At 49.0% G+C, this 26,509-nt stretch overlaps 4 protein-coding genes across 6 annotated transcripts; 3 read left to right on the top strand and 1 right to left on the bottom strand.

The window, feature by feature from the left end:
• The first annotated feature begins 307 nt into the window (after positions 1-307).
• On the top strand, positions 308-10,168 carry sec23a (Sec23 homolog A, coat complex II component). Of its 2 annotated transcripts, none has more exons than XM_030117552.1 (20): positions 308-384; positions 1,812-2,075; positions 2,152-2,209; positions 2,284-2,370; positions 2,441-2,677; positions 2,757-2,833; positions 2,925-3,069; positions 3,139-3,297; positions 3,405-3,520; positions 3,611-3,734; positions 3,829-3,909; positions 4,073-4,162; positions 8,219-8,325; positions 8,491-8,644; positions 8,727-8,804; positions 8,898-9,059; positions 9,195-9,281; positions 9,382-9,537; positions 9,641-9,706; positions 9,782-10,168. In XM_030117552.1, exons 2-20 carry the CDS (start codon positions 1,855-1,857, stop codon positions 9,869-9,871), a joined length of 2,295 nt encoding a protein of 764 aa, XP_029973412.1. In that variant the 5' UTR covers positions 308-384; positions 1,812-1,854; the 3' UTR covers positions 9,872-10,168. The 2 variants fall into 2 exon arrangements, with proteins under 2 accessions (XP_029973412.1, XP_029973413.1); XM_030117553.1 differs by lacking the exon at positions 308-384 and adding an exon at positions 462-727.
• LOC115407208 (histamine H2 receptor) lies at positions 4,275-8,493 on the bottom strand. The gene is made up of 3 exons (XM_030117558.1): positions 6,741-8,493; positions 4,758-4,911; positions 4,275-4,679 (listed from the first exon to the last, which is right to left on the bottom strand). Exons 1-3 carry the CDS (start codon positions 7,435-7,437, stop codon positions 4,460-4,462), a joined length of 1,071 nt encoding a protein of 356 aa, XP_029973418.1. The 5' UTR covers positions 7,438-8,493; the 3' UTR covers positions 4,275-4,459.
• Positions 10,169-11,121: 953 nt separating the features above from the next.
• clec14a (C-type lectin domain containing 14A) lies at positions 11,122-14,003 on the top strand. 2 transcript variants are annotated; one of them, XM_030117683.1, is made up of 2 exons: positions 11,122-11,277; positions 12,034-14,003. In XM_030117683.1, exon 2 carries the CDS (start codon positions 12,069-12,071, stop codon positions 13,383-13,385), a length of 1,317 nt encoding a protein of 438 aa, XP_029973543.1. In that variant the 5' UTR covers positions 11,122-11,277; positions 12,034-12,068; the 3' UTR covers positions 13,386-14,003. The 2 variants fall into 2 exon arrangements, with proteins under 2 accessions (XP_029973543.1, XP_029973544.1); XM_030117684.1 differs by having other exon boundaries at positions 11,951-14,003.
• Positions 14,004-17,569: 3,566 nt separating this feature from the next.
• On the top strand, positions 17,570-21,838 carry LOC115406869 (forkhead box protein A1-A). The gene is given in 9 exon segments (XM_075410467.1): positions 17,570-17,641; positions 20,706-20,748; positions 20,751-21,058; positions 21,060-21,096; positions 21,099-21,289; positions 21,291-21,387; positions 21,390-21,662; positions 21,665-21,816; positions 21,818-21,838. Coding segments are annotated over 9 exon segments (1,188 nt in total). The 5' UTR covers positions 17,570-17,575.
• Positions 21,839-26,509: the final 4,671 nt, after the last annotated feature.

The raw sequence follows: 26,509 nt of genomic DNA, 5'->3' as shown, positions 1-26,509 counted from the left end.
GCTGTAAACACCTATGGCTGTAGGTCAGGTGGTGGAATAGGTTGGTTGTCTTCCACTCCTAATATTCCTGGTTTGATTCCCTGTCGTATCATGTGAAGTCCAGGCAACAGTGGAAGGAATACAACTGGCCATTCAACATTTTCCAAACACACACACTTCACCAGCCCGTCACAGAAACTGCACTTAGTCCTGTGTTTGAGCTCTGGAATCTGGAGCGGAGTGAGCGCTCGCGGTGTCCTGCTGTCTTTGTGTCTGAGCTCTGAAATGTTGAGCGGAGTGAGCGCTCTTCGTGTCCTCCCATCTCTGTGTTGACGTGGCGTCCACCGCCATGTTGTTTTGCTTCGTAGGCAGAGAGGATCGGCGGCGGCGGCGGCTCTGAGCGCGGTGAGTCTCCAGGTTTAAACCTGAAATACTCGCCACTCCAGCACGTGACAGACCTCGCGCCGCACCTGGAAGTCCGTCGGCATACCTGTGCGCGTGTTCCCAAGCTGCCGCCTGCTTCACGTCAGTGACGCAGCGGTTTTGTTTGCCGTTACACCAGCGATTAGCCTCGAGCTCCGAGATTTCACCTGTGTGAGTGAGACGCTGAAAGCCGGCTGCATTCCGTCGTCCCTGGACGTACCGAGGCTCTTCACGTCTCACCCGAAGACGTCCGGCCGGCTGCTGTGGACGTCAAGTCGTTTGCCCGGTTTGATTTCTCAGCGGAGTCGAGAAAACCCGAGGAGAGGTAAAATCTAGAGAAAAGTGAATGGAGTCTGGTGGGCGGAGGTCCGCTGGTGGCAGCCGGTGTGTTTTATCAGTATCTCGTCTCCGAAATTGAGGGGAAACATCCCGTCCATCGCAGCCTGACGATGACTGTCCACCTCTCGCCACCGTGTCTCGAACTTTCCGAGTCGCGGCCGCCACGTCCCCGCAGCACCGCACCGAGCCCCGGACCACCGGCCAGACTCGGTTCATATTCTGCTTCATTTTAGCAACGCTCGGCTCAAACAGTTTTGCACACTTTCAGCTGTCGGTTCGAGTTTCTCTCGAAAGTTCTCTGAGATAGGCATAAACCAGCTGATCTCATTCAAAGCTTCAAGCTTTATCGGAAGGAGACAGTCGGCTCGTTTTAAGGAGCTTAAGGAGCCGTGATAAAAAAAAAAGTCCACCCTTTTCGTCTCGCCATAACAGAGCCTTGATAAAATGATTCATTTGCCTGTCAGTGCTAATTAGCAGCTTCTAGCCACGCCCACCACATTTTAATGAACGTGCAGATGCGAGCAACGTGTCGCCGTCTCCATGACAACCGGAAACAAAGTTGCAGGCCCACAAGCAAGGCAGCTCTGCATGTTGGATCCAGAATCAGAGCTGCAGGAGCGCCATCGCAGTCATAAACGAACTTCTGTCTGCCAGATAAACGGGAAGAGAGATTTCACCTCATCACAGGCTGAAGGCAAACATGTAGAAGAAATACAGAGCTCATAACGCTGAGTAACAGCTAATGGATTAACATTTTGGAGTAATTTCCCTGCAGTTCTCCACCCTGTAGTCTCCAGTAAACAGCTTTGCTGTATCTGAACTGAACTGACAAATTAGCTAATAAACTGATAAAATGAATCCAGAATCTCTCACAGGCTGGTAGAACGTGCAAAGGCACACGTTTTTCCACTGTTGCGGAACAGTTAAAAAAAAGAAAAGCAACACAGGTTCCATCCCAGGCAGCTCACAGAATATTGTTTTTATCACCTATTCTCAAAGTTCAACAGCTGCGGCATTCTAAATGTGTAACCTATCAAAAAGTGACTCCTCTGTCCTGTTTGGCCTCCCAGGTGTCTCCCCCACAGTGTGTCCCCGCCCACTTCCCACGTCACCATGGCAACCTTCCCAGAGTACATCGCTCAAAACGAGGAGCGCGACGGCGTCCGCTTCAGCTGGAACGTGTGGCCGTCCAGCCGGCTGGAAGCCACACGGATGGTGGTGCCGGTGGCGGCGCTGTTCACGCCTCTGAAGGAGAGAACCGACCTGCCGCCGATCCAGTACGAACCGGTTCTGTGCAGCCGCGCCACCTGCAGGGCGGTCCTCAACCCGCTGTGGTAGGAATCACACCCGTCTGCCGTCACGCCCGTCCGGCTCCACGCCTGTCTGACTGCGCCGTCTCTCTGCTTTCAGCCAGGTGGACTACCGGGCCAAGCTGTGGGCCTGTAATTTCTGCTACCAGAGGAACCAGGTGAGTGGCGTGTGTGCTGCGCAGAGCCGCAGGTGTGTCTGGACCTTCCCTCACCGCCGTGTCTTCTGTCTCAGTTTCCTCCGTCCTACGCTGGGATCTCGGAGGTGAACCAGCCGGCGGAGCTGCTGCCTCAGTTTTCCACCATCGAGTACGTGGTGCAGGTGAGTCTGGGGCGTCTCTGCAGCCTGAAGGCGGAGCTTCAGGTGTGTGACCCGTCCTGTCTGCCTCCAGAGGGGCCCTCAGATGCCCCTGGTCTTCCTGTACGTGGTGGACACCTGCATGGAGGACGAGGACCTGCAGGCGCTGAAGGAGTCGCTGCAGATGTCGCTGTCCCTGCTGCCCCCCACCGCCCTGGTGGGGCTCATCACCTTCGGCCGCATGGTGCAGGTGCACGAGCTGGGCTGCGAGGGCATCTCCAAGAGCTACGTCTTCAGGGGCACCAAGGACCTGAACGCCAAGCAGCTGCAGGTACGTCCACTTCTTCTCCGGGCCGGGAGAACCGGACGTCCTCCTGCTGCAGGTCAGATCTCCGCTCTGTGTGTCGCAGGAGATGCTCGGTCTGACCAAACCTTCAGCCGCTCAGGGTCGAGGACCTCAGGCTCCTCAGCAGCCGCTGTCCAACAGGTCAGAGATGCATGCATCCTCAGCCTCCCCTCGGCTCACTGTGGCTCCTCTCGCCCTCTGACCTCCGGTCCTCTCGCCCTCTGACCTCCAGGTTCCTGCAGCCGGTGCAGAAGGTGGACATGAACCTGACCGACCTGCTGGGCGAGCTGCAGCGCGACCCGTGGCCCCTCACTCAGGGCCGGCGGCCGCTGCGCTCGCTGGGCGTGGCCATGTCCATCGCCGTGGGCCTGCTGGAGGTGAGGGGCGGGGCTTAGGCCGCGCCGTCGCTTGCCGCCGCCTCCTTGCTTACCTGCTTTTCCCTGCAGTGCACCTTCCCCAACACCGGCGCCCGGATCATGACCTTCATCGGAGGACCCGCCACCCAGGGGCCCGGCATGGTGGTGGGGGACGAGCTGAAGACCCCCATCAGGTCGTGGCACGACATCGAGAAGGACAACGCCAAGTTCATGAAGAAGGCTACCAAGGTCTCATACACACACACACACACACACACTGAACCCCACATTCAGCTGTCAGAGGAATCAGAAAAGTGTGTGTGTGTGTTCTGAGTGTGTCCCTCTGTGTGTTGCAGCACTTTGAGTCTCTGGCTCACAGAGCGTCCTCTAGTGGTCACGTGGTGGACATCTACGCCTGCTCTCTGGACCAGACGGGCCTGCTGGAGATGAAGTGCTGTCCTAACCTGACCGGGTACGAACCGCCGAGTGACCCCTGTTGACCCGCCGCCTACCAACCGCTGTGTCAGTAACCGGCCGGTTTGGCGCCCCCTGTCTGCTGCAGAGGCTACATGGTGATGGCCGACTCCTTCAACACGTCGCTCTTCAAGCAGACCTTCCAGAGAGTGTTCACCAAAGACCTGCAGGGATCCTTCAAGATGGCCTTCGCCGCCACGCTGGAGGTCAAGGTCAGCCTCCGCCCGTCCGCCAGCCCCTCACCTGTCTGACCTCTGACCTCCGCCCCGTCTCACAAGGAAACTCATGTTGTTATCCCTGTCGCAGACGTCCAGGGAGATCAAAGTGTCCGGAGCCATCGGCCCCTGTGTGTCCCTGAACGCCAAAGGACCCTGTGTCTCAGAGAACGTAGGTGACTCCACAGCGCCCCCCCACAGGCCAACACTGCAGAGTCATGTTGTGTTGCTGTGAATGAATGAAACAAACCAGATGAGTGATGTGTTATCAGGCTTGTGTGTGTAGTTGCAGTGTGTGTCCTGCAGAGGGCGCAGTAACTCTGTGTTTGCCACAGGAGATCGGCACCGGCGGGACCAGCCAGTGGAAGATCTGCGGTCTGGACCCCAGCACCACTCTGGCTCTGTACTTCGAGGTCGTCAATCAGGTGAGCTGACCTTTGACATCTGACCTTTGAACCCTGACCCCTGTTGATAAACGAGCCATTCAGAGAGAGTCGGGTGAGTTTTATTGAACAGAACTCAGGTGATTGAATCAGAGCTGAGAGGATTTAACACACATCGGCGTCATGGAGGTTCCTGACAGCGCCCCCTTCAGGCTGCGATGAACCGTCTCACTGTGGCACAACATCAAATACAAAGCAATTACATTTTCCCAGAGTGCACTCTGTCTCTGGGCGCAGCAAGCTGTGATGATGATGATGATGAAGGAGCTGCGGCGCATGTCAGCTGGCTGGATCACTGTGGTGTTGGAGTTTTGGTGACAAAGTCAGAGGTGGCGTGTTTGTTGCTGTTGTTGTTGTTGTTGTTGTGGTGGTGCTGATGCGATTGGTGGCGTCCATCTGAAGGGAGGCGCTCTGGGGGCGGGGCTCCACAGGCCTCTCCGTGCAGCAGCACTTCCTGACGAAGCTCCCGAGGCTGCGGCGGGCGGCGTCACGGTACCTGCTGGGGTCACAGCCAGCAGACTGGAGGTCAGATCGGGGGTCAGGCTGAGGTCACCCTGAGGTCAGACTGTGAACCTACGTCTGCGTCAGGCAGCTGATCCAGGGGTTAAAGGCCGCGCTGCTCACACACAGCCAGCAGGAGAGAGCCGAGAGCGCCGCCGGACTCCGGAGGCCGCTGAACGTCTCGTACAGACACACTGAGATGTAGGGCAGCCAGCACAGCAGCAGACACACTGTACACACACACACACACACACACACACACACACACACACACACACACACACACACACACACACACACTTATATGCAAACAGAAAAATGACAATTTACCAAGATCAAAGATGAGTTGACAGCTGTGAGGACTAGTTAAAAAAGGTGTAGATTAGTTAAGATGTGTGAGGACTTGTTAAAAGGTATAAGAAATACTCAGGAGTGAAGGCTAGTTCCAGAGGAGTCATGATGACTAGTTACGCGATATGAGGATTATTCGGGAGGAGTGAAGATGAGTCACAGAGCATGACGACAAGTTAAAAGATAAAATGACAAGACAGGAGCAGTGAGGACTAGTTAAAGAGGTGAGAACTTGTAAAAAGGTGTTATGATCAGGTGTGAAAATCATCTACAGAGGAGTGAAGACCAGTTACAAGGTGTGAGAACTGCTAAAAGTAAAAGATGTGAGAATTAGTCAAGGGCAATAAAGATAAGTGAGTGAGGTGTGAGGACTAGTTAAAGGTAAAGGGATTAGTCAGGAGCAGTGAAGGCTGGTTACACAAGAGTGATGACTAGATAATAAGGTGTTTTAGGTGAATTCGTTAAAGGGGCTGTGTCATGCAAAATTCACTTTTTGTATGTTTTAACCTTGTTATATAGTTATGTACTCATCAAAAAAAAACCCAAAGCGGTTTTTTTCCTTCGTGCCTGCGTGTTTGAGCTTTCCTTGTTTTTCTGCTGCTCAGAGAGGCAGCCCCTCCCGCACCGTGAAAACAGTCTGTTAACCCATATTGACGCCAATAGGGGAAGATTGACTCCCCTGAGGGGATTGGCGGGAGTGGGAGGAGCTTCTGTGTCCTGTCTTCATGTTGACAAGGGCGGATCCCATCGAGACGCTGGCTTGGCTTTATTTAATAAAGAAAGCCAGAAAACGGCGTTGTCAGGCGCCTGTGTGACATTTTTGGGTTCATCCCATCCTGCAGCAGCATCCACAATTTGGCGAATTTCACCATTTGCTCCAGGAGCTGCGTGAGGATGAGGTTCGCTTTCAGCGGTACTTCCGCCTCTCCCGGGCCCGGTTTGACGACCTTCTGGCCCACATCGGCGCTCAAATAACCCGCCAGGACACCAACTACAGGCGCTCTGTTCCTCCGAAAGAGCGCCTGTGATTGGATGACGCTCTGCGTTGACGCTTCCAAAGTTCAATTTTCCCAACTTCAGGCGTTGACGCCTGCAGCGTGTGACGCGTGTCGCCAGCGCTCGAAAAGCTTGAAAAGCGACGTTCGAAAAGCGCCTGAGGCGCGTTAGGTCTGTTGACGCTCGTCCACCATATACTTTGAATGTAAAAGCAACGCCCGTAACGCTGGCAATGCGTCTGGTGGGAACGCACCATTAGAGAAGCTGACGCATGACGTATTTGTTTTGAAGCTCCTATTGGTTGAAGTACGCTGTCGGTCAAAGTCCGCAGGGGGAGAGGCGGGATTTTCAGTGCAACAGAGCGTTTTCTCTTTCGGGTTTCAGAATTGGCCCCAGAAAATCTTTTATTTCACACAAAATGACTTTTCCTTGGTGCCAAAAATAAACTATTACCGTGTTAATGCCTATAATAGGGTTTGGACTAGCTAAAAAAGCATGATACAGCCCCTTTAAGATATGTTAAGTTCGGAGTGTGAACTCGTTAGAGGTTCAAGGCCACATTGAGGAGGACTAATAAAGAGGACCAAGGACTAGTTGAAGGGTATGAGGATTTGTCGAGAGGAGTGAAGTTGAGTTGCTGAGCAGTGGTGACTAGTTAAGAGGATGACCGGTGGAGAGCCCGGACCGGTCCGAGGCGGCAGAGTGAGCTCACCTGAGTTGGTTACCATGACGACGGAGCTCTTCAGGTAGGTGTTGGCGGGGACGTAGAAGCAGTGCTGCTCGTTGCAGCGGAACGTCCCCCTGCGGGCCTGCTTCCGCGCCACGAACACGATGTAGCCGTACAGCGAGCACATGGTGAGGATGGGCGCCACCACGCCCGCCGCCATCCACAGCGCCACGAACAGCCGCTGCTCCGGCGCGAAGCTCGGGCAGCACAGGAAGCGCGACTCGCTGTAGGCGAACCGGCCGAAGCCCAGCAGCGGCAGGGCGGCGCTCAGCAGGCTGAAGGTCCAGACCAGCGCCAGCGCCGCCCGGCTCCGCGCCGCCGTCCACAGGCGGCGGTAGCTCAGCGCGAAGCAGATCTCGGTGAACTTGTCCACGGTGGCCCAGGCCAGCGAGTGCAGCGAGGCGGTCTGCAGCAGCAGGAAGAGGAAGGCGCTGCCCTGGCACAGCGCCCCCCCGCTGGGAGGCCCTTCCCACCCCGCCAAGCCGTTGTGGGCCCCGAAGGGGATGGTGGAGAGTCCGAGGGCCAGGTCGCTGACGCCGAGGCTGAGCGAGAAGCCCCGCGTGTCGGAGCGCAGCTCGCGATGCAGCAGCAGCAGCAGCAGGAGCAGCAGGTTCCCCAGGACCGCCGTGGCGCTCGACGCCACCATCAGAGCGCCGTACAGCCACCTCACAGCCTCTGACATCTTCACCACGAGGACGGCGGCATCACCGGCCGCACTCACGGCTCCGTCCCGTTTCCCTGGCAACAGCGACTCGACCCAAGCCTGCTCCGGGTCCTGGTCTGAGGCTCCTGGTCCCTCCAGAGAGCTCCAGAGATCTGGACCGGGTCCTGACCTCAGAGCTGATCTGGGGAAAGATCCTGATCCTGAGCTGATCCTGGACCGGGTCCTGGCGCGTCCGGCTCCACGGTCCGACTGGAGCTGCAGCTCTGCTCCGGTTCTGCTTCACATCCTTCAGACGATCTGAATGTGAAGTGAACGCCTCGCAGAGTGTGTTCCCACAGGCTGCGTTACCATGACGCACCTGTCCGTCACCTGCTGAGAATATGATGAGGAGCACACACACACACACACACACACACACACACACAGGTAATCTACTGACTGTAAAGTCAACACAAACCAAACCTCCAATATCCTTTGTGGATGTGTGTGTTTGTCTTTATATATGTGTGTGTGTGTGTGACTGACTCAGGTAATCACAGGTGTGCAGCTGTGTAATCATCTTCATCCTCCTGCTGACCCCAGACCAGCAGCTCAGGTTCAGGTGTGAAGCAGCCAATCAGAGCGCCGCGCGCTGCTCTCATCAAACAAACACACACGTGTCGCCGGTTCACTCTCTGCAGCTCAAGTCCTCCCATCAGCCCCGCTGTCGGCGCGCGCCGTGTCACCCAAGCAACACAAACACTTTTAGTACGACTCGTTAATCAGATCGCAGCTGACCTTTGACCTCATGTCTCCGCAGCACAACGCTCCGATTCCTCAGGGCGGCCGCGGCGCCATTCAGTTCGTCTCTCAGTATCAACACTCATCGGGACAGAGACGCATCCGAGTGACCACAATCGCTAGGAAGTACGATCACACACACACACACACACACACACACACACACACACACACACACTAGTCATTATTCAGCTTCAAGCCTCTGGTCAGAGCATGGTTCAGCTGGAGTACCGTCAGTGACCACAGGGGGAGCCTGACCACTAACACCTCCTCCTCCTCCTCCTCCTCCAGCTGGGCTGACGCTCAGACTCAGATTCAGAGCATAGCGGCGTCCTTCGACCAGGAGGCGGCAGCCATCTTGATGGCGCGGCTGGCGGTGTACCGCGCAGAGACGGAGGAGGGCCCGGACGTCCTGCGCTGGTTGGACCGGCAGCTCATCAGACTGGTGGGAGGACGTCCAATCATACGGGAGGTGTCCCCTTTCACCACGACACACAACTGATGTTTGATTGTGCGTTTGCGTGCAGTGCCAGAAGTTTGGAGATTACCACAAAGACGACCCCAACTCCTTCAGGTTCTCCGAGACCTTCTCCCTGTACCCCCAGGTGATCCCACAATGCACCGCTCCCCCACATCCAAACATGAGCTCGCGGTTTAAACACGATGTTAAAGTTAACTGTGGCGTTGTGCTTTTGCAGTTCATGTTCCACCTGAGGCGCTCGCCGTTCCTTCAGGTCTTCAACAACAGTCCAGACGAGAGTTCCTACTACAGACACCAGTTCAACAGGCACGACCTGACACAGGCGCTCATCATGATCCAGCCCGTTCTCTACGCATACTCCTTCAACGGCCCGCCAGAGGTACACACACACACACACACACACACACACACACACCTGTATATAGACAAATGAACATCTGATGCTGTTTGTATTAAAAGTCTGACACTTCCGTGTTAAAAAACAGGAGATGAGATTTATTGTTTGTTTGCGCAGCCGGTCCTTCTAGACAGCAGCAGCATCCTTCCTGACAGAATCCTGCTGATGGACACATTCTTCCAAATCCTGATCTACCACGGAGAGGTATACACACACACACGCGCAGACACACACAGATTCAGCGGAGTGGTGAGAACAGCTGTGGGCGGTGGAGGTGTAAGCCGCGGTGTGTGTTTGTGTGCAGACGGTGGCCCAGTGGAGGAAGGCTGGATATCAGGACATGCCCGAGTACGAGAACTTCAGACACCTCCTCCAGGCGCCGGTGGACGACGCCCAGGAGCTGCTGCACACTCGTTTCCCCATGCCCAGATACATCGACACAGAGCACGGAGGCAGCCAGGTGGGGGCGCCGCGCTGTGGAAGCGCTGCAGACACACACACACACACACACACACACACACCTGTTGCTCACATGCACTGAACCCGGCTCTTGTCGTTCTCAGGCTCGCTTCCTGCTCTCCAAAGTCAACCCCTCTCAGACTCATAACAACATGTACGCCTGGGGCCAGGTAAGAAACTCGCGTGTGACCTTTGACCTCTGACATCCGCGAACCGGCCAATCAGACGAGTCGTTTTCCCCGCAGGAGTCCGGCGCTCCGATCCTGACGGACGACGTCAGTCTGCAGGTCTTCATGGATCACCTGAAGAAGCTCGCCGTCTCCAGCGCCGCCTGAACACCCCCCCCCCCGAAAAAACCCCACTCACAGACACATTTGCGATGCTGCCTGCGTTACCATGACAACAGTGAACCTACTATGATGCATAATCTGCCTTTCCCTAACAGCCAATCAGAAGCTCCGAATCTGACCACAGTTTGGAGCGATGTGATTGGTGGAGCTCCTCCTCCTCCTAATTTAAATGGATTATTTTTGCCCTTCTCCTCGTCTCCTCCTCTCCTCCTTCATTCAACATTATAAATACGCTAAAGTTAGTTTTCATTTTTTCAATAAAATTTTGTTGCGTGAAACTTATTTTTCTTGCTCATCCTTCTTGTTAAAGTGTCACATCGCCCCCTGCTGGCCGACACACACAAACACACAGACACACTGTTGATTGCTGTAGCAACATGAGTCATGGTCTTGTCCACCACAATCATCTTCCTGTCATTCTTTATACATTTCCTCAAGGAAACAGGAAGCATCTGAGTAGCCGCGACAACAATCTGTGTCTGTGTGTGTGTGTGTGTGTGTGTGTGTGTCTGTGTGTGGTTGGTTGCTGATGATGCAGTGATTATGGGTTGAGGAGAGGTTTCTCACTCTTGCTGAGTGAGATTCTCACTAATGTTACTAAAGATCTTCTCATGGCTTCGGACAAAGGACTGTTCTCGGTTCTTTTCCTGTTCGATATCATTGCTGCTTCCGACGCCACTGAACAAACGCCACTGGTTCTCGTCACTGGGATTAGCTAAACTGCTGTAAACTGGTTTCAATCATATCCATTCATTCATGTTAAGAAGGACTCTTCAGGTCAGACTTAAGTTAACCATGGAGTTCCACAGGGGTCTGGGTTAGAGCCCATACTTTTCACACATGCTTCCTGAAGAGAATATTGTCAGAAAACACTTGTTATGCAGACGATACACAAATCTATTTATCTATAAGATATCTTAAAGACCTTAAACATACTGAACTCAGACATCTTAGAGACAAACTGTCTGAGAATATAGTCAAACTGGAGGCTGTTACTCGCATAGTTTGTTCTGTCTCTTTGACATCCGAACGACTTTTTCAGTGAAATACAGTGAAGTTCATTTTTCTCATCATGTCGGTCAGAAGAAAGTCTGCGATGTTTGTCCACCACGTTTATCTGAAGGAAACCAGCTCGCCGTATCAAGACTCAGCACACATCCTGTCCTGGAGGAGGAGGAGGAGGAGGAGGTGGAGGAGGGGGGGCAGGGTGGCACAGCCCGTATGGACCACATTCATGTAAAGTGAAATCAGAAAGAGACAGAGGAGGACAAAGACTGGAGATACGAAAGAAAGAAATAAAGAAACAAGAAGAAGGTGGAGGAGGAGGAGATAAAGGAGCAGAGGGGGATTGAATCAGAGCTGGAGGTATGATGAGGACAAGCTCGAGGACGGTGAGAGAACACCAACATTTTCAAAGTATTATAAATCGGATCCTGAAATCTTTTACTCTTCTAAGAAACGTTCTGTTTTCTGATTTCTGACACACAAGAAAGTTGAAATCTGTATTTCAAAACCCACGCTGATTATTTCTAGTTGTGAGGTGCAGATCTTTCTTTTAACTTCTGAAACACACTGTATCACCTCAGTTAGCACTCATCACGGCTCCACACTGTGAGCTTTTATCTGGTTGATATGTACACAATGTACACACACACACAGTAACTGCCATCAGTCATTCCTTTGTGTGTGTGTGTGTGTGTGTGTTCAATTTAAACATCAAGTTAGCCGTAAAAGAAGAAATTTTTTTTCTGGTAGTGAGTGAGGAAACACTTGCGTGCGGGTGTGTGTGTGTGTGTTTGTGTGTGTGTGTGTCAGGAAGAGTTGGTCGGACAGTCGAGATAACAGAAACTGATGAGAAAAGCAGTTTTTCTGTTCCGTGCCATTTTTCAGAATAAATCAAAGTTGTTGTATTCCAGTATGAATGAATGCCATAAGGCTGGACAGTTACATGAAGACATGAGTGGCGAGCAGAACACACCGAGTTCAAACTGTTGCCTTTCGGTTGCCGATGTTTAAAGCCATTTATTGCTCATTCTCCATCTTCCTGCTCTGCTTCTCCACCAGGCTGACAGTTTGAGCTCACAGTGGGTGAAGGCAGGATACACCTGGACGGGTCGTCATTGTGTGTTTGTGTTTTCTTTCGATAGTAACATCATCGGCAAACGGAGCAGAGTCAGAGGAGATGGCGTCTCGATCATGTCCCTGTTGGGCGGCCCTGTGCATCTCGGTCTTTCTGCTGACCGGTGCCTCTGCAGACCCGTCGCCACAGTATGTCCTCCATCAAACTGCCTCTCACTTCAGCGAGGCCAGCAGCCGCTGCTCCCCCGGAGAGCTCACCACCCTCACCACCCAACAGGAAGTCTCTGAGGTGCTTGCGGTCATCGCCGCTTCGGCGTTGCCCCCGGGCGACTTTGTATTCTGGATCGGACTGAAGAAAGAGAGGAAGGAGTGTGTGGTGCCGTCGCAGCCGCTCCGAGGCTTCAGGTGGATCCAGGACGGGAGCCAGGAGTCGCAGGTGAGCCAGTGGATGGAGGAGCCACAGCGAACTTGCACCACAGTCCGCTGCGCCGCGCTGAAAGGAACCTTCGACGGGTCGTCGGTGACAACCTGGGGTCTCGTCCCCGGCAGCTGCAAACACTCCTACAAGTTCATCTGCAAACTGCAGAGCGGGGTGACGGCAGGGCTGCCAGAGAGCCCTGAGAGAGCCGCCACGCCAGAACCACAACCAGAGACAACAGAACCACAGCTAATACCTCAGACTCAAGAACCAACAACCAGCGAACCGGAACCAGAGACCCTTCAACCATCCACACCTGGACCAGCTGGAACAACGCCTGCAGCTTCTCAACCTGAGCGCCCTGCTCCAGAACTGGAGCAGACCAAAGTGTACGAGCTGCAGCCTGGATCTGGACCTGAACCTGAACCCAGCCCTGGACCAGTGCCAGGGTCAGGGTCAGGGTCAGGCTCAAACCCTTGTCACAACCCAATCATCCCTAGCGCTCGCTCCCTCAGCCCGGACCCGCAGGACAGCAGCCGGGTCCGGGTGGAATGCTGGTCCTCATCAAGCTGGACCTGTTGTGCTCGGGTCAGCCCGCCGCCTGGCGCATTGCTGGAACGGATCGCCGGCCAATTTCAGCGGCCTCTGCCAGCCGTGCGCCGCCGGCTTCCAGAAGAACACCTCCGGCACTGCGAGGACGTGGACGAGTGCAGAACCAAGCCCTGCAAACACAACTGCGTGAACACCGAAGGCTCCTTCAGGTGCGTCTGCTGCCGACGGAACGTCCCGGACGCAGGGACGTCGCCCTGCGACGACACGGTGACGGTGGAGAATGCCGACGCGCTGTCCGGCGTCCTGATTCCGGTGCTTGATCGCCGTTGGCGGCGCTGGTTGGTGCTGGTGGTGGTCGTGGCGGTGACGGTGAAAGTGCTGCCTGATGAGGCGGTCGAAGAAACAACGCCATCAAGAAGGGGAGAAGAGGGGCGGATTAGACTCCTTTGAAACAGCCATGACAAGGCAACGACATGAAGGAGCAGCCCTGCCATTGGTCGAAATCAAGTCGTCTATTGGAGGAAGATATTTTCAAAGTCAGAGGAAGGGGAAAGAAATAAAACTTTAAATTTCATTATCACATGATCGCACTTGTTTGTCTGACGGCTGCAGCTTGCTAAGTGACACAATTATTCAAGATGGTTTTAGAAATTCTTCTGTCACGCCGCTTAAAGTGAAGCGACCTGATGAAGCGCACGCCATGCGATGGGACAGGAGTACGTGGCTCGAGCGGCTCTCAAGTCTCAAGTGACTGCAACGTTCAAATATTTAGCCACTTCACAAATCTCAGTGTGTGTTTACAGGCGCGCTTCCTGCTTCCTGTTCAGGAAACTGTCTCACACACACAATTACTGTGTGGCTAAACATCTTGTAATTACAACCTGAAGAATCTAGTTTAGAACTGTATCTTTCAAAAATCAATGAAAGAGAAAAAATAGAAACGTGGATATGAAACGGCTGGTAGAGAAATATCTCAGAAGACTCGGCCAAAGTATTGATTAAGGGGGAAACTTTCACTCTTTTCACTGTTTTATTTGTAAGAAATGTAATAAATAAATTGGAAAATGATATGTCATTTTGCTTCCACTTCTCAATTATGTGTCACGTTGTGCTGATTCATCACATAAATCCCAATAAAATGTACTTACAGTTGAAGTTTACTGCGACAAAATATGGAAACGTCATGAAAGAATCAGTGAAAAGTGTGAGGTTTGGGTGAGGTATCATCTGTTGACAGTTTCTTCAGGTTTTACATGGAACGTTTTTTAGCGAGTTTGTGAAGTTTGAATCATTGCATTCTAGGGGTAATATTGATTATTACAGAATTAGGCATCAAAACTTAAGAAATGTGATTGATATAACTTGTGTGAAAGAAAAAAAAGTTCTGCTGCTTTCTTCTTTACAGAACTGTAAATTTAAATCAGCTGAGATATTTAAAGGACCACAAACTGGAACCAAACAAATATTCACAAGGCAAATGTTAAAAATGGTGTTGAAACAAGTGAAACAGTCACAGGCAGCAGAAATCACTCCTCCGAGCGATCAATCAATTACGGCTAATGAGGGTTTTCTATACAGAGATACAGGACAGTTCACCATTATTAGATTTCATTGTCAAATACATTACAATTAAGAATATATGCTATAATAATAATGTATTCAACATGCTAATGCTGGTATTTGAATGGAGGATCTGGGTTTTTTTTAAGATTAACTTCTAAAGTTGGAGAATCTAAATGAGTTGCAGGTAAAATTTTGTTCACTTTTTTCGTTTGTCTCAACTCCACGGTTTCATCACGGCATTTATGTTGAAGTTTTCCTTTGAGACATGTGTGTGTGTGATGGTGTTTTGTGAGTGAGTTATTTGCCCAGGGGAAGTTCTCTTGCCCTCCCACAGGAGGCACTGAAGCCCTCTCAGACTCAGATAGATAGATAGATAGATAGATAGATAGATAGATAGATAGATAGATAGATAGATAGATAGATAGATAAGGTATATCAAAAGTAACTATACAAAAGTGATGAAAACAAATGGACAGTATTAACATATAAAGGCTGAAAGTTGTTGTAAAATGTTTTTTTTTCCCTTATTAATGAAAAAAATGTTGGCTGAATTCTGCAGGAACTCACAATACTGAATCACCTGATTATTTAAGAAAACGTCAGTAATAGTGTGAACCTCAGTGTGTGTGTGTGTGGTGTTGTGAGACTCACAGTGAGAGAAGAGACAGAGAATACTGCCTCTTGGTAAGTGTTTAGAACTTCACTTTTGTGTAAATAAAAAATCTGCTTTTTGACGTTTTAATTTCAGCATAATGCAATTAAGTTTAAAGAAGTTAATTGTTTTCCCCCTTTCATTTCAATCAAGTTGATCTTTATCACAGAGGCACCGTGCAGCTTATGGGGGTTAAAGGTCATGTTCAGGGAGTCAGCTTCCATAAAGATTCACTGCTCAGAGCATCTGAAGTTCTTATTAAAGTTCACGTGATTCACCAAGCGGTTTGTCTCCTGCATGTTCTCTGCGTTACTAAACCCAATAATCCCATATTCACTGTGGAGCTTCCAGCATTTTGTAAAACTTCTTTGAACAAATAGCATTCATGACTGTCGAGCAGCTCAGCATGGAGCAAGCTGGAGACAGAACTACTGTAAAGAAACAATCATTAGATAATCTCACTGCAACTATTCCATTAGTTCGCTTTGAGGAATAAAGCAGATGTGTTGATGGAACTCTTCTAAAAATACAATGAAACAAGTTTTTCTTGTCTGCAAATTTGCATTGAAATAATTTAAATATCTATTAAAACTGGTAAAATATTTCAGTTGGATATTAAAAATTAGCTTTATTTCCTGGATAATGTGAAAAGACAAAACAAGCAAAATATCTAAAAGCCAAAATGGGGAATAAATTATCTACGATTATAATAACAGTAATGAAACTTCGTAAATGCAACATAGAAAACATAAAGCAGCCTGTATCTGTAACTTTATGAGCTTCACTTTAAAGGTTAAACGTGTTTTATATCTCCTGATGAATATTATTCAGTGTACATTACAAAAGCGACTTTATTTTTTCGTCGTAACAGCTGCAGATCTCTGCTGTGAGGAAACGAAAACCGAGTTCTAACCTCAGTTACCAAGAACGAACCAGCCGTGAAAACCAACCAGTTTGAAACTCACCTGTAGGAATGGAAATTAATTCATGAGGCCACCACAACCAACAGCTGCAGCTCAGGTCCTTGGTCCTAGTTTGGTCCTGGTCCTGGTCCTGATGGGGTTGTGTTTAGTTGTGTTTATACTTCGGTCTGAGGGAAACCTGAGTCTCCTCTGCTGGAAAACTGTTTCAACACTGAAGCGTCTGAACCGGAACAATCTAACACTTCTGGGCGGTGTTGCCAACTCCCCAGTAAGGAAAGTCGTATTGGCTGTCCTAAAAGTCACTAGAAGTCGCTGGATGACGTCATCACCTAATTGCATAACGGCAATTTGCATGTAATTGTAATGGACGCCGTAGGAGAGAATAACGTAGGAGAGAGGAATAACGTCGTGGGAGAAGCAAAAAGTGAGCTAAAAAACACCCTAAATATGAACTGAAAAAAGTGTGACAGTGAAGAAACATTTAACATGTCCATCCCGCTCTGTGACCCAGGACGGGAGCAGCGGCGGATTGCGCACACTCGATTCATTGACGGGTGGAGGGGAGTGGCGTGTGGCGTGGGTCTCCTCTCTGCTCTGACTGCAGCAGGGAGCGCTGCGTGACACTGACCGCTTGTGAGTGCTTTGGGACGGGGGAGGGGCTCACGCAGCATCCGCTGCTCATTGAGGACAGCAACGAGACGTCCTGTCACGTCTCCAGAACACCAGGAAAAGTCCCTAAATTTGTCGCTAGTCGCTTTTAAAAAAAAAAAAAAGTCGCTCGAGGGGTCTGAAAACTCGCTAAATATAGCGACGAAGTCGCAAAGTTGGCAACACTGCTTCTGGGCTGCTGTGTCTTCTTTGTTGGTTCCTCTGGTCGGTCCTCAGCCTCCCTGCTCCCCACTGCCCCCACAGGCCATCAGTGGCATTGCTCTGCTGCAGAAACAAAGGCTGAAGACCCCGCCGAGTCCAGATCCTGTACCTGGCTGGACCTGGCTGGCCCATATCTGGGTGACACGAGGATGAAGATCTGGGTCAAGCATAAAGGCCACAGTCCAGCAGGACCAGGTTCAGGACCAGGACCAGGACCAGAACGATGTTCAGGACCAGGACCATCCCGAGTCTGTGGTTCATAGGAGATGGAGCAGGTGGAGGTGGAGGAAGAGGAGGAAGAGGAGGAAGAAGAGAGGGTGGGTCAGGAGGAGGTGGAGGTTTCGGTGGAGGCCGCAGCTTTGAGTGGAGGAATGATGGAGGAGGGCTGGACCTGCGGCGGGAGGAGGGGGAGGAGGCTCACTTCAGCCCGCAGGTCACCTCCTCCTCCTCCGGCTCCTCTCTGACACTCCGCCGCTCTGCGCTCCGCTCGGCTCGGCTCGGCTCCTCCACCCGGACCAAGAGGCGCACTCACCGGGACAGCACCGGGACCGGACCGGAGACCAGGACACCCGGAGACCCGGAGACCCGGAGACCCGGAGACCCGGAGCGCGGGAGCGGCTGCGGCTCCCGCCATGCTGGGCACGGTGAAGATGGAAGGGCACGAGGCTCCGGACTGGAGCGGATACTACAGCGAGGAGGTCGGTCCCCGCGCGCACCCTACACCTGCATCCGGGTCCCGGACCGGGTACCGGGACCTGGACTCACTCCTGGTCCGGAGTTTTAGATTCGACTTAACTTTGTGGAAAACTGTGTGCAAGTTTCAAAACCCGTCTTTTAAAACAGTGATAATAAAATAATAATAATAATAATAATAATATAATCATAATAATAATAATAATAATAATAATATAATAATAATAATGCCAGGGAAAAACATAGAACTATTGAAACTGTTTTTCTTCGTTGAGGACATAAATCAAACTTTTTCTTTTTTAATTTAGATAAAAGGAACTAAATCTCAGCGCCATTATGATTGTTTTTAATTCCTTATTTGCTCACAGATGGAAACATTTCCGGTCTTTTGTTTTCCACACATTTCATTCAAACTAATAGGAAATAATAAAACTTGATTCAGATGAGGACCTTTTGTTTTTCGTGTTAAAAATAATTTCAGGGGCTTTAAAGTTCTTCAAATGTTTTTATTCGATTTGTTCTTTAGAAAGAGTCAACGTTGCTGTGATTATTTAGAAAAGGTTGATTCGATTTGAAGATAAATTAAAATAAAAACGGACTCGTTGATTTGTTACTAAACTTAAAAGTTGAAAATTAATCATCTGCTTGAAGTTTCGCTTCTTTTTTAATTTCTTATTATTTCCGTCGCGAAATATAAAAACTTTAATACAACATATATTTCAGGCTCATCAGAAAAGTGAAAAAGCAAAAAGGTTGTGATGGATCTGCAGGTTACATTATTCCTGATTCATTGATATAAATTTGCACACACAAAAAAACAAACTACAAAACAGGTTCAGGGAGATAAAAATAAATTCTATGAATGAAAGAAGGAAATGTTAAAAAGATAAACGAAGCCACTCCTTAAATTGTTCAAACTGGATGGAGGTTAAAATCTAACCGGCTTCATTCTCTCCTTTAATTTACATTTCGACAACAGAAAGCAACATTTAAATAATTGTAATTTTAATTAATCAATACTACAAAAATAATATATATACTCAAACACAACGAAAATAAAAAGAAATCCCCAAATCAATAAGGGAACAAGAAGTGTTTAATTTAATTCTACAATCAAACCTCACAAATCAATTATTATTCCTATAGATAAACATAAGACATATACAAATAGCAGTTATACTGATGAATAACTATTCTACCAGTGAGATCATCAATAATAATAATGATGATGATAATAATAAATTACAATAATAAATATATGTATTTGCATAAGTGCGTTTTTTTGTCACATTTTTCCCCATAGCCTTTTATCATAACCTTTTCACCTCATTACAATGAAAGTGTAAAAAATGATTTTGTTGCACTTCGATTTTTGCTGCAAATTTCATGCATTTTTTTGTGAAAACTGCTTTAAAAAATGATGATTTATGGCTGGATATCAATTTATTATGATTTTCACTTAAACTCATTTTGATATGCATTAAATGAAACCCACTTCTAGTCAGAATGCTTCGTTAATGTTGTTATTATTTCTCTCATTCTGTTAAATTTACTCTGTGGCTGAGCATCATAAAAGCTCTAATTTAGAAAGATTCAGATTATTTATGTGATTCAGTTTGATTCCAACACAAAGTTGCAATGAAATGTGAGATCACAGGAAAATAATCCACCTTAATTTCAAGAGGGGTGAAATATGGCAAAATAAAAATCATTTAGTGACGTTTTTCAGTCTGACATTGAACAAAAAAACAATGATGAACCAAATCACTTATCAATCAATCAATCAATTTATTTTTGTATAGCCCAGTATCACAACAACAGTTTGCTCAGAGGGCTTCAAGATGTTACATTGGTTGGTAAAAATAAAACAGTGAATAAGCATAATGTTAATATGTCAAATTCACTTATCGTTGAGGTGAACCAGCAGATGACACACATCATGATCAGGAGCCACATTTGTTCTGAATTATTGCTCATTTGCAGAGGTAGATAATGGAAACTGTCACCTTTTCTATATATTAAGTCATGATATAAATGAGGAAAAAGCCATTCACGGAAAAAGAGGGTAAAAAATATTTGGGGCATTTTGTTTAAAAAAAATTGTTGTGGTGTAAAGTTGAGAGTATTAATATTGTACTTAAACTTACCAACAAAACTTTTTTAAGCTTTGCATCAAAATTATTTACCAAACTGATGATGATGAAGTTGCAGATGGTAGTAAACTCAAAATAATAAAACCTCTACTGTGAGAACCAGAGGTACGTATGTGTTTAAAGAGCTGATTTGAGCCACACTTCCTTCTTTGTACTGCATTCAAATCCTCCTGTGTGTACCTACCTGTACCTGTACCTGTACTTCAAGGAGGATTCAAGACTCCTCAGACCAGTTCTGATTCTTCTGCTCAAAGGATCTTTTAAATTATAGTTATAAAACCTTTTGCACCGAACACAAAGCATCCATGGAAGGAACTTAACAGAGAGAAACAGTCAGACATGAACAGCAGCAAAAGAAGAGAAAGAAAGAAAGAAGGCGACATCCGACAGCAAGCTGACCCGCTCACTCCAAACTTGATGAAGCTGCAGGAGAGAGAGTGAAGAAAAGAGCGAGAGAGGGGAGCTCAGACTACAGAGAGACAAAGTGTTGCTGATCTTCTGAATATTGGAGACACAAAGAAAGATGCTGAGTGAAGAAGCTCTATCTGCAGCCTAAACCTTCAGCAGCGGAACTGAGAAAATGTTTCAGCCTAAACCAGAAGCTTTATGAACCACTGAAGTCGTGAACTTGACCTGGACCCAGTTTCTCTTCGCTTCAGTCTTTCAGGTGACAGAAACATATCAGAAAACCTGTCCAGTGTTCTGATGTTTGGAATATAACTATCTGGACTTTCTGTCAACTGTTCTCTAAAGCAAGTTTAAAATCATGTTTTTTTTTTTGACCAGTTCGTAGCTTGTGTGTCTTGTTTTTGTACTTGTCGGTGCAGCTGCGAGTAAGCTGGGAGAGAGCAGTTGTTTCAGATCTGATGGAGGCCGCTTTTAAAGGCTGTTCTAACAGCTTCTGCTCCGCCTGAAGGTCTACTCTCCGATGGCCAGCGGTGGGATGAGCTCCGGCCTCGGGATGGCTCCATGTCGGGCTACATGAGCAGCAGCGGCACCACGTCTGGCCGTTCAACATGTCGTACAGCGGCGCCGGGCTGAGCCCGCCCCGTGGGGGGGATGAGCGGCTCCACGCAGGCGGCCATGTCGGGTCTGGGCGGTGGCGTGGCCTCAATGGGCGGGGCTTAAGTCCATCCGGCATGAGCTCAGCCCAGCAAGCCTCCATGGGCCCTGAACCCGTACGGCGGCATGAGCCCCACCATGAGCCCCGGCATGGCGTACGGCGGCGGCGGCCTGAACCGAGCGCGTGACAACAAGGCGTTCAGACGGAAGCTACCCTCACGCCAAGCCGCCCTACTCCTACATCTCGTCATCACCATGGCGATCCAGCAGGCGCCCAGTAAGATGCTCACGCTGAGCGAGATCTACCAGTGGATCATGGACCGTTTCCCGTACTACCGGCAGAACCAGCAGCGCTGGCAGAACTCCATCCGCCACTCGCTGTCCTTCAACGACTGCTTCGTCAAGGTGTCGCGCTCGCCCGACAAGCCGGGGAAGGGCTTCGTACTGGACCCTGCACCCAGACTCTGGAAACATGTTCGAGAACGGCTGCTACCTGCGCCGCCAGAAGAGGTTTAAGTGTGAAGAAGAAGATGTCGACCAAAGCCCGACGGCAGGAAGGAGCCGGCGGCGCCGCTTCCCCCGGCCGCCGACTCCATCCAACCTTCAGGACTCCTCGACGCCTCGCTGCCCTCCTCCAGTCAGGCGGCCTCGCCCCTGGCCTGGACCTGCGGGGCGGCGGGGACCTAAAGGTCTCAGGGCCCCAGCTCCTTGTCCTCCCTGTCGCTGCCCCCTCACTCCATGTCCCACGAGTCCCAGCTGCACCTGAAGGGGGACCCACATTACTCCTTCAATCACCCGTTCTCCATCAACAACTGATGTCGTCCTCAGAGCAGCAGCACAAACTGGACCTGAAGGCCTACGAGGCGCTGCAGTACTCCTCCTACGGCGGTGGGGGGCCTCAGGGCTTGGGGGGGAGGACCATGGAGCCCCTGGAGGCCTCCTACTACCAGGGAGTTTATCCCAGGACCGCTCCTCAACACCTCTTAGTAGCTGCTGCACCTCCTGCACGCGCTCAGACTCTCTGCATGCGGCCGTCCTGGACTTCTGTCGGACTATAATGGTCTGCTGACTTCTGAAGTCCTGCACTGTGACTGAACCAGGACGCACTCAGACCCCAGAACTGTTACCTGATCCAGGTCTGATCCAGGTCTGTGCTTTTACACACCGAGTTTTAACGGAGAGCATCAGTGACGTAGGAAAACATCAAGGCGGAGTGACATGAGAGGACAGAACCAGGATCAGACCAGAATCAAACCGGGATCAGATCAGAATCATCCAGAACCAAACCTAGATCAAACTAGAATCATTCGATGTGCTGAGGACTCTAGTAGAGCAGACCGTGTGTTCTGTCTTGGTCCAGTCTTTGTCGAGTCCCACAGGTGTGTTTTTATGTGAAGAGTTCAGCAGGTCTTCACCTGGACCCGGTCCGACCCGGTCCGGTCTGTAGGTCCTGTAAAACGCTGAGTTACAGGAGCTTCAGTAAAGAGATTTACTCCTTTTAAAAATGTTCAGTCTGAAGAACTCTGTGACATTTAAAGAACAAAGTGAAATTCTGAGAAATGACTAAAACCAACAGAGTGCCGCCGCCCTCAGAACGTATCGAGATTTAGCCGGATCAGCAGCTCGCCGACCTTTACCGGCGGATTAAACCCTCTCAACCTGAGTGACTCACCTCTGGTCCTGGTTCTGGTCCTTGTCCTAGTTTTGGAATTAAGGTCCTGGTCCCTGTCCTGGTTTTGATCCTGGTTCTGGTTTTGTGGTTCATGTAAACTGAGTAATGTGAATCTTGAAGTCATAAATCAGGTTGTGTGGGGTTCAGATTTAAAAGAAAAGACCAGGACCAGGTCTGAAGTGGACCCTCAGGTCTGTCTGAGGTCTGTGTCTCCACTTCAGAGCTACCAGAAGCAAACACTAACCTCAGGGGCCCTTATGGACCCTGCAGTGTAGGGCAAAGGGTCTCCTGATGAGCTGGAGGCCAAAGGTCAGCTGACGAAGCGGTCGTCGTGGTGACGCTGCAGATGTTTACAGAGGAGGCGGGGTTTATTTCTCCCGACCTCGTCTGGACTGCGCTGACCTCCTGCAGGATCACGACCCCCAGTCTGAGAATCGGGCTCAAACCAAAGGGCTTAAAGGGTCACCTCACCTAAACTCACCACAACTCATCCAAACACTCACCTAAACTCACCACAGATCACCACAGTTTACCACAACTCACCACACCAAACATTCACCTAAACTTACCACAACTCACCTAAACTCACCACACCAAACACTCACCTAAACTCACCACAACTAGCCATATTCATTCAAACTTACCAAAACTCATCACAACTCATCCAAACTCACCAACATTCAGCGCAACTAGCTTAATTCATCAAAATGTATCCAAACTCACCTAATCTCACCACAATTTACCGCAGCTCACCCAAACTCAACAAAACTCACCAACACTCTACACAACTAGCCGAGTTCATTAAAATTCATCCAAACTCACTGCAATCATCCAGATTCACCTAAAGTCACCACAACTATTTCTAGTTGTCCTACAACTCACCAAAAACCCATCAAAACTCTTCAAAATCACAATAACTCATCCAAAGTGACCGACGCTCACCACGGCTAACTAAAATTCACCCACACTCACCACGATTCACCACAATGCTCTTAAACACACCAAAAACACACCCAGCCTCACGCGATCTCACTACCACTCTCTGAAACTCATCAAAAACACAACACACCGAACCAGAAGTCACCAACACACACACACACCGCATTAATGATAACATTTTCACCAAATCAAATTTTAGAGCAAAAAAAAAAAAGAATAAAAAAAGTTAAAATAATCATTTTTTCAGCAGCGTGTCTGATCTCTCAGCCAATCACTACACGTGCAGCGGTGTCAGCTGGATCATCGATTGCTCCTTTGCTCGGTGTCTTGAGGATCTTTGTGGCTGATCTCTCACTCTGTGTGTAAAAGCAGAACCGGTCCGTTGATGCGTCTCTATTTAAGCCGTTTATCACTGATTATTAATTATTGATTATCATCATGTGCATGAATGATGTGGGAGGTCTTCCGCCGGAGGGAAGCAGCTGTCTCCTCTTCATCTTCCTCTTCATCATCACTGAAGAGGAGGGTCTCTGTGCCCCCCCACCCCCCCACCCCACCCCCCCCCCTCCCGGCTCGTCCTCGTCGTGTTTGTTCTCTGTTGGTTTTTGACTCCGATGCATGTTCTTAACTTATTGTGTCATTTTAAAATAAAATTCAGAAACACTGAAAACTTTCCTGATGTCATGATTTCAACCGGATGATGAGAGACCTCCTATTTGTTGATAACGTCAACGAAAACTTATGCGGTCAATTCATTTTCTAAAATGAATAAAATTGTTATTTAAAAAAATCCTCAACATTATCAAGTTTTGTACCAGGATAAATAAAAGAGATTAATGTATCATTTAATTCCATTTAATTCCAAATAATTTTTTTTTCATTGATAAAGGTTTTATCCGTTTATTCTGAGCAAAAAAAAAAAAATGAAATAGATTTTTATTAAATAGGATAAATAATCTAATAATGATATTATTATTAATAATAAATTTGACAGTCACAATGCGGGGCCCAAAATAGGGTAAACGGAAAAAAACATCAGGATTTTATTTTTATTATTTTTACCGTAATTCAATTGAAAAAAGTTGTAACCTTTTAACAATGACATTTTACTTGTTGTTTGCTTCGATTTGTTTCAATTAGAATTTCTCTGTCTGCTAATTTTATGTTTGTGAACATGTTTTATTATGTCTGTATATTTTCTGTCTACCGCCCCGGAGCCCCGGAGCCCCGGAGGAGCCCCGGCCCTCCGGGCCCGGTCACAGATTCGGCCACCGGGCCACCGGGCCACCGGCTGCGTCCTCCAGGCTCTCAGCCCCCGGGCCTGCGGCCACCGGGCTCAGCCCCCCCGCCATGGCCCTCGGCCCCCGGCCTCCGACCCCCGGCCCGCCGCACACGGAGCGCCTCCCGCGGCCTCGGGGCGCGTCAAAGCGCCGCGGCCGCTGTGAGCGCGTCCCCGCGGCTCTTTGAGTCCGTGACCTCCGACGCGGCTCCGTGAACCTGAACACATCCCGACAGATTTCACTTTGATCTCGAGCTTTTTTCCGCGTTTTTGGCCGCAGAGCCGCGAAAAGTCTCCAATGATCCCGTAATTATCCGCTAATTATCCGCAGACATGATCCCCGAGGCGGCCACACACACTCAATCACACACTCACACACATACACAAACACACACATCGACACACACACAGTGAGGGCAGGCCGGCAAATAAACCAAACAAACAAACAAATCAAATAAACACTGAGCAGGAAAGCAAATAATCTGAGAAATACAAATGAACGCGAAACACTTTTAATACTTGAATTCAATATAAGATTCTCTGTTTATTTTATGTGTGTGGACGACTCGTGTTGCGTTCACGGGCACGAGAAAGTTGTTAAATACACACGGACGCGCTGACAGGCCTTCATCATCCTCATCCTCACCCTGAAGAACATCATCATGATTCACACCTTTTCACCCAGATGAAGACAGGGTCCACGCGGGTGAACGGGCGCGCGCGCGCGCGCGCGCACACACACACACACACACACACACACACCCACACCACCACACACCCACACACACACACACACACACACACACACACAGCAGAAAACCCCACAACACACCACCGTGCAAGAATAAACAGTGAAACTAATTGTGTTTGTGAAGTGATAAACACTGTCAGCTGAGGTCAAACCAACAGAATACACATATTTATGGGGAATTAATATAATTTATGTTGTTTATCATGTAAAAATAAAAAATACAAAATCTATGTCTGATAATAAGATTTATTTGAGTTAAAGTTACTTTATACTATAATCTACATTGTTATTTTCACATTAACTCACAATATTGTAATTGAGACGCTTTCTTGTACTTATTGTGAATTTATTCAAGTACATATCCCTCGGTACAATTAACACCACTATCTCTTAGTAGAAGCAATTAAGTACAAATACTCACATTTAATTAAGTATAATTTGGGTGTCCTTGTATCTTTTTAAGTAGGTAATCTGATTAAATGTGTGAAACCTTTAGATCAGCTTCATTTCTGCTCATTGTAGTGTAACTTTTGCTTACTTTTTTGTCAGGTGAAACACACTGACTGTTAACACAGATTGCAATCCAAAATAAGAAATACTTGGGGAAATAAATAGGAAAAAATACTTTCTGATTAAGCAGATTTAAAGCAAATGTAAAAGTAATAATTAAATGTGAGAACGTCTGTTTTGGAAATACAGAGCTAAATCTAACAGAAACTTCAACCAATGATGAATAAAAGAGTTTCTCTCTTCGTTTCCATCTTGAGACTCGGAAGCCGTGAAATCACATCTTCATGTGCGGACTGTCACCTCTCTGACAGGTTAATCGCCGCCTCGCTACCCGGTTAGCGGGGCGGTCAGTAGCCGGTCGGAGAGCAGGTGACCGGCCGGTAACGGGCCGTGTGATAAACGTGTGGAGACCATGAATACTAACGGCGGAGCCGCCACCCACCCTGCCGCCTAATACAGGCCATATGTTCCCGGCAGGGCGGAGCGGGGCGGCGCGGGGCCTTCCAT

The sequence above is a fragment of the Salarias fasciatus genome, chromosome 19 (assembly GCF_902148845.1).
Source record: "Salarias fasciatus chromosome 19, fSalaFa1.1, whole genome shotgun sequence".
In the NCBI taxonomy this organism is placed as follows: Eukaryota; Metazoa; Chordata; class Actinopteri; order Blenniiformes; family Blenniidae; genus Salarias; species Salarias fasciatus.
This window is presented reverse-complemented; position numbering and strand designations above follow the sequence as displayed.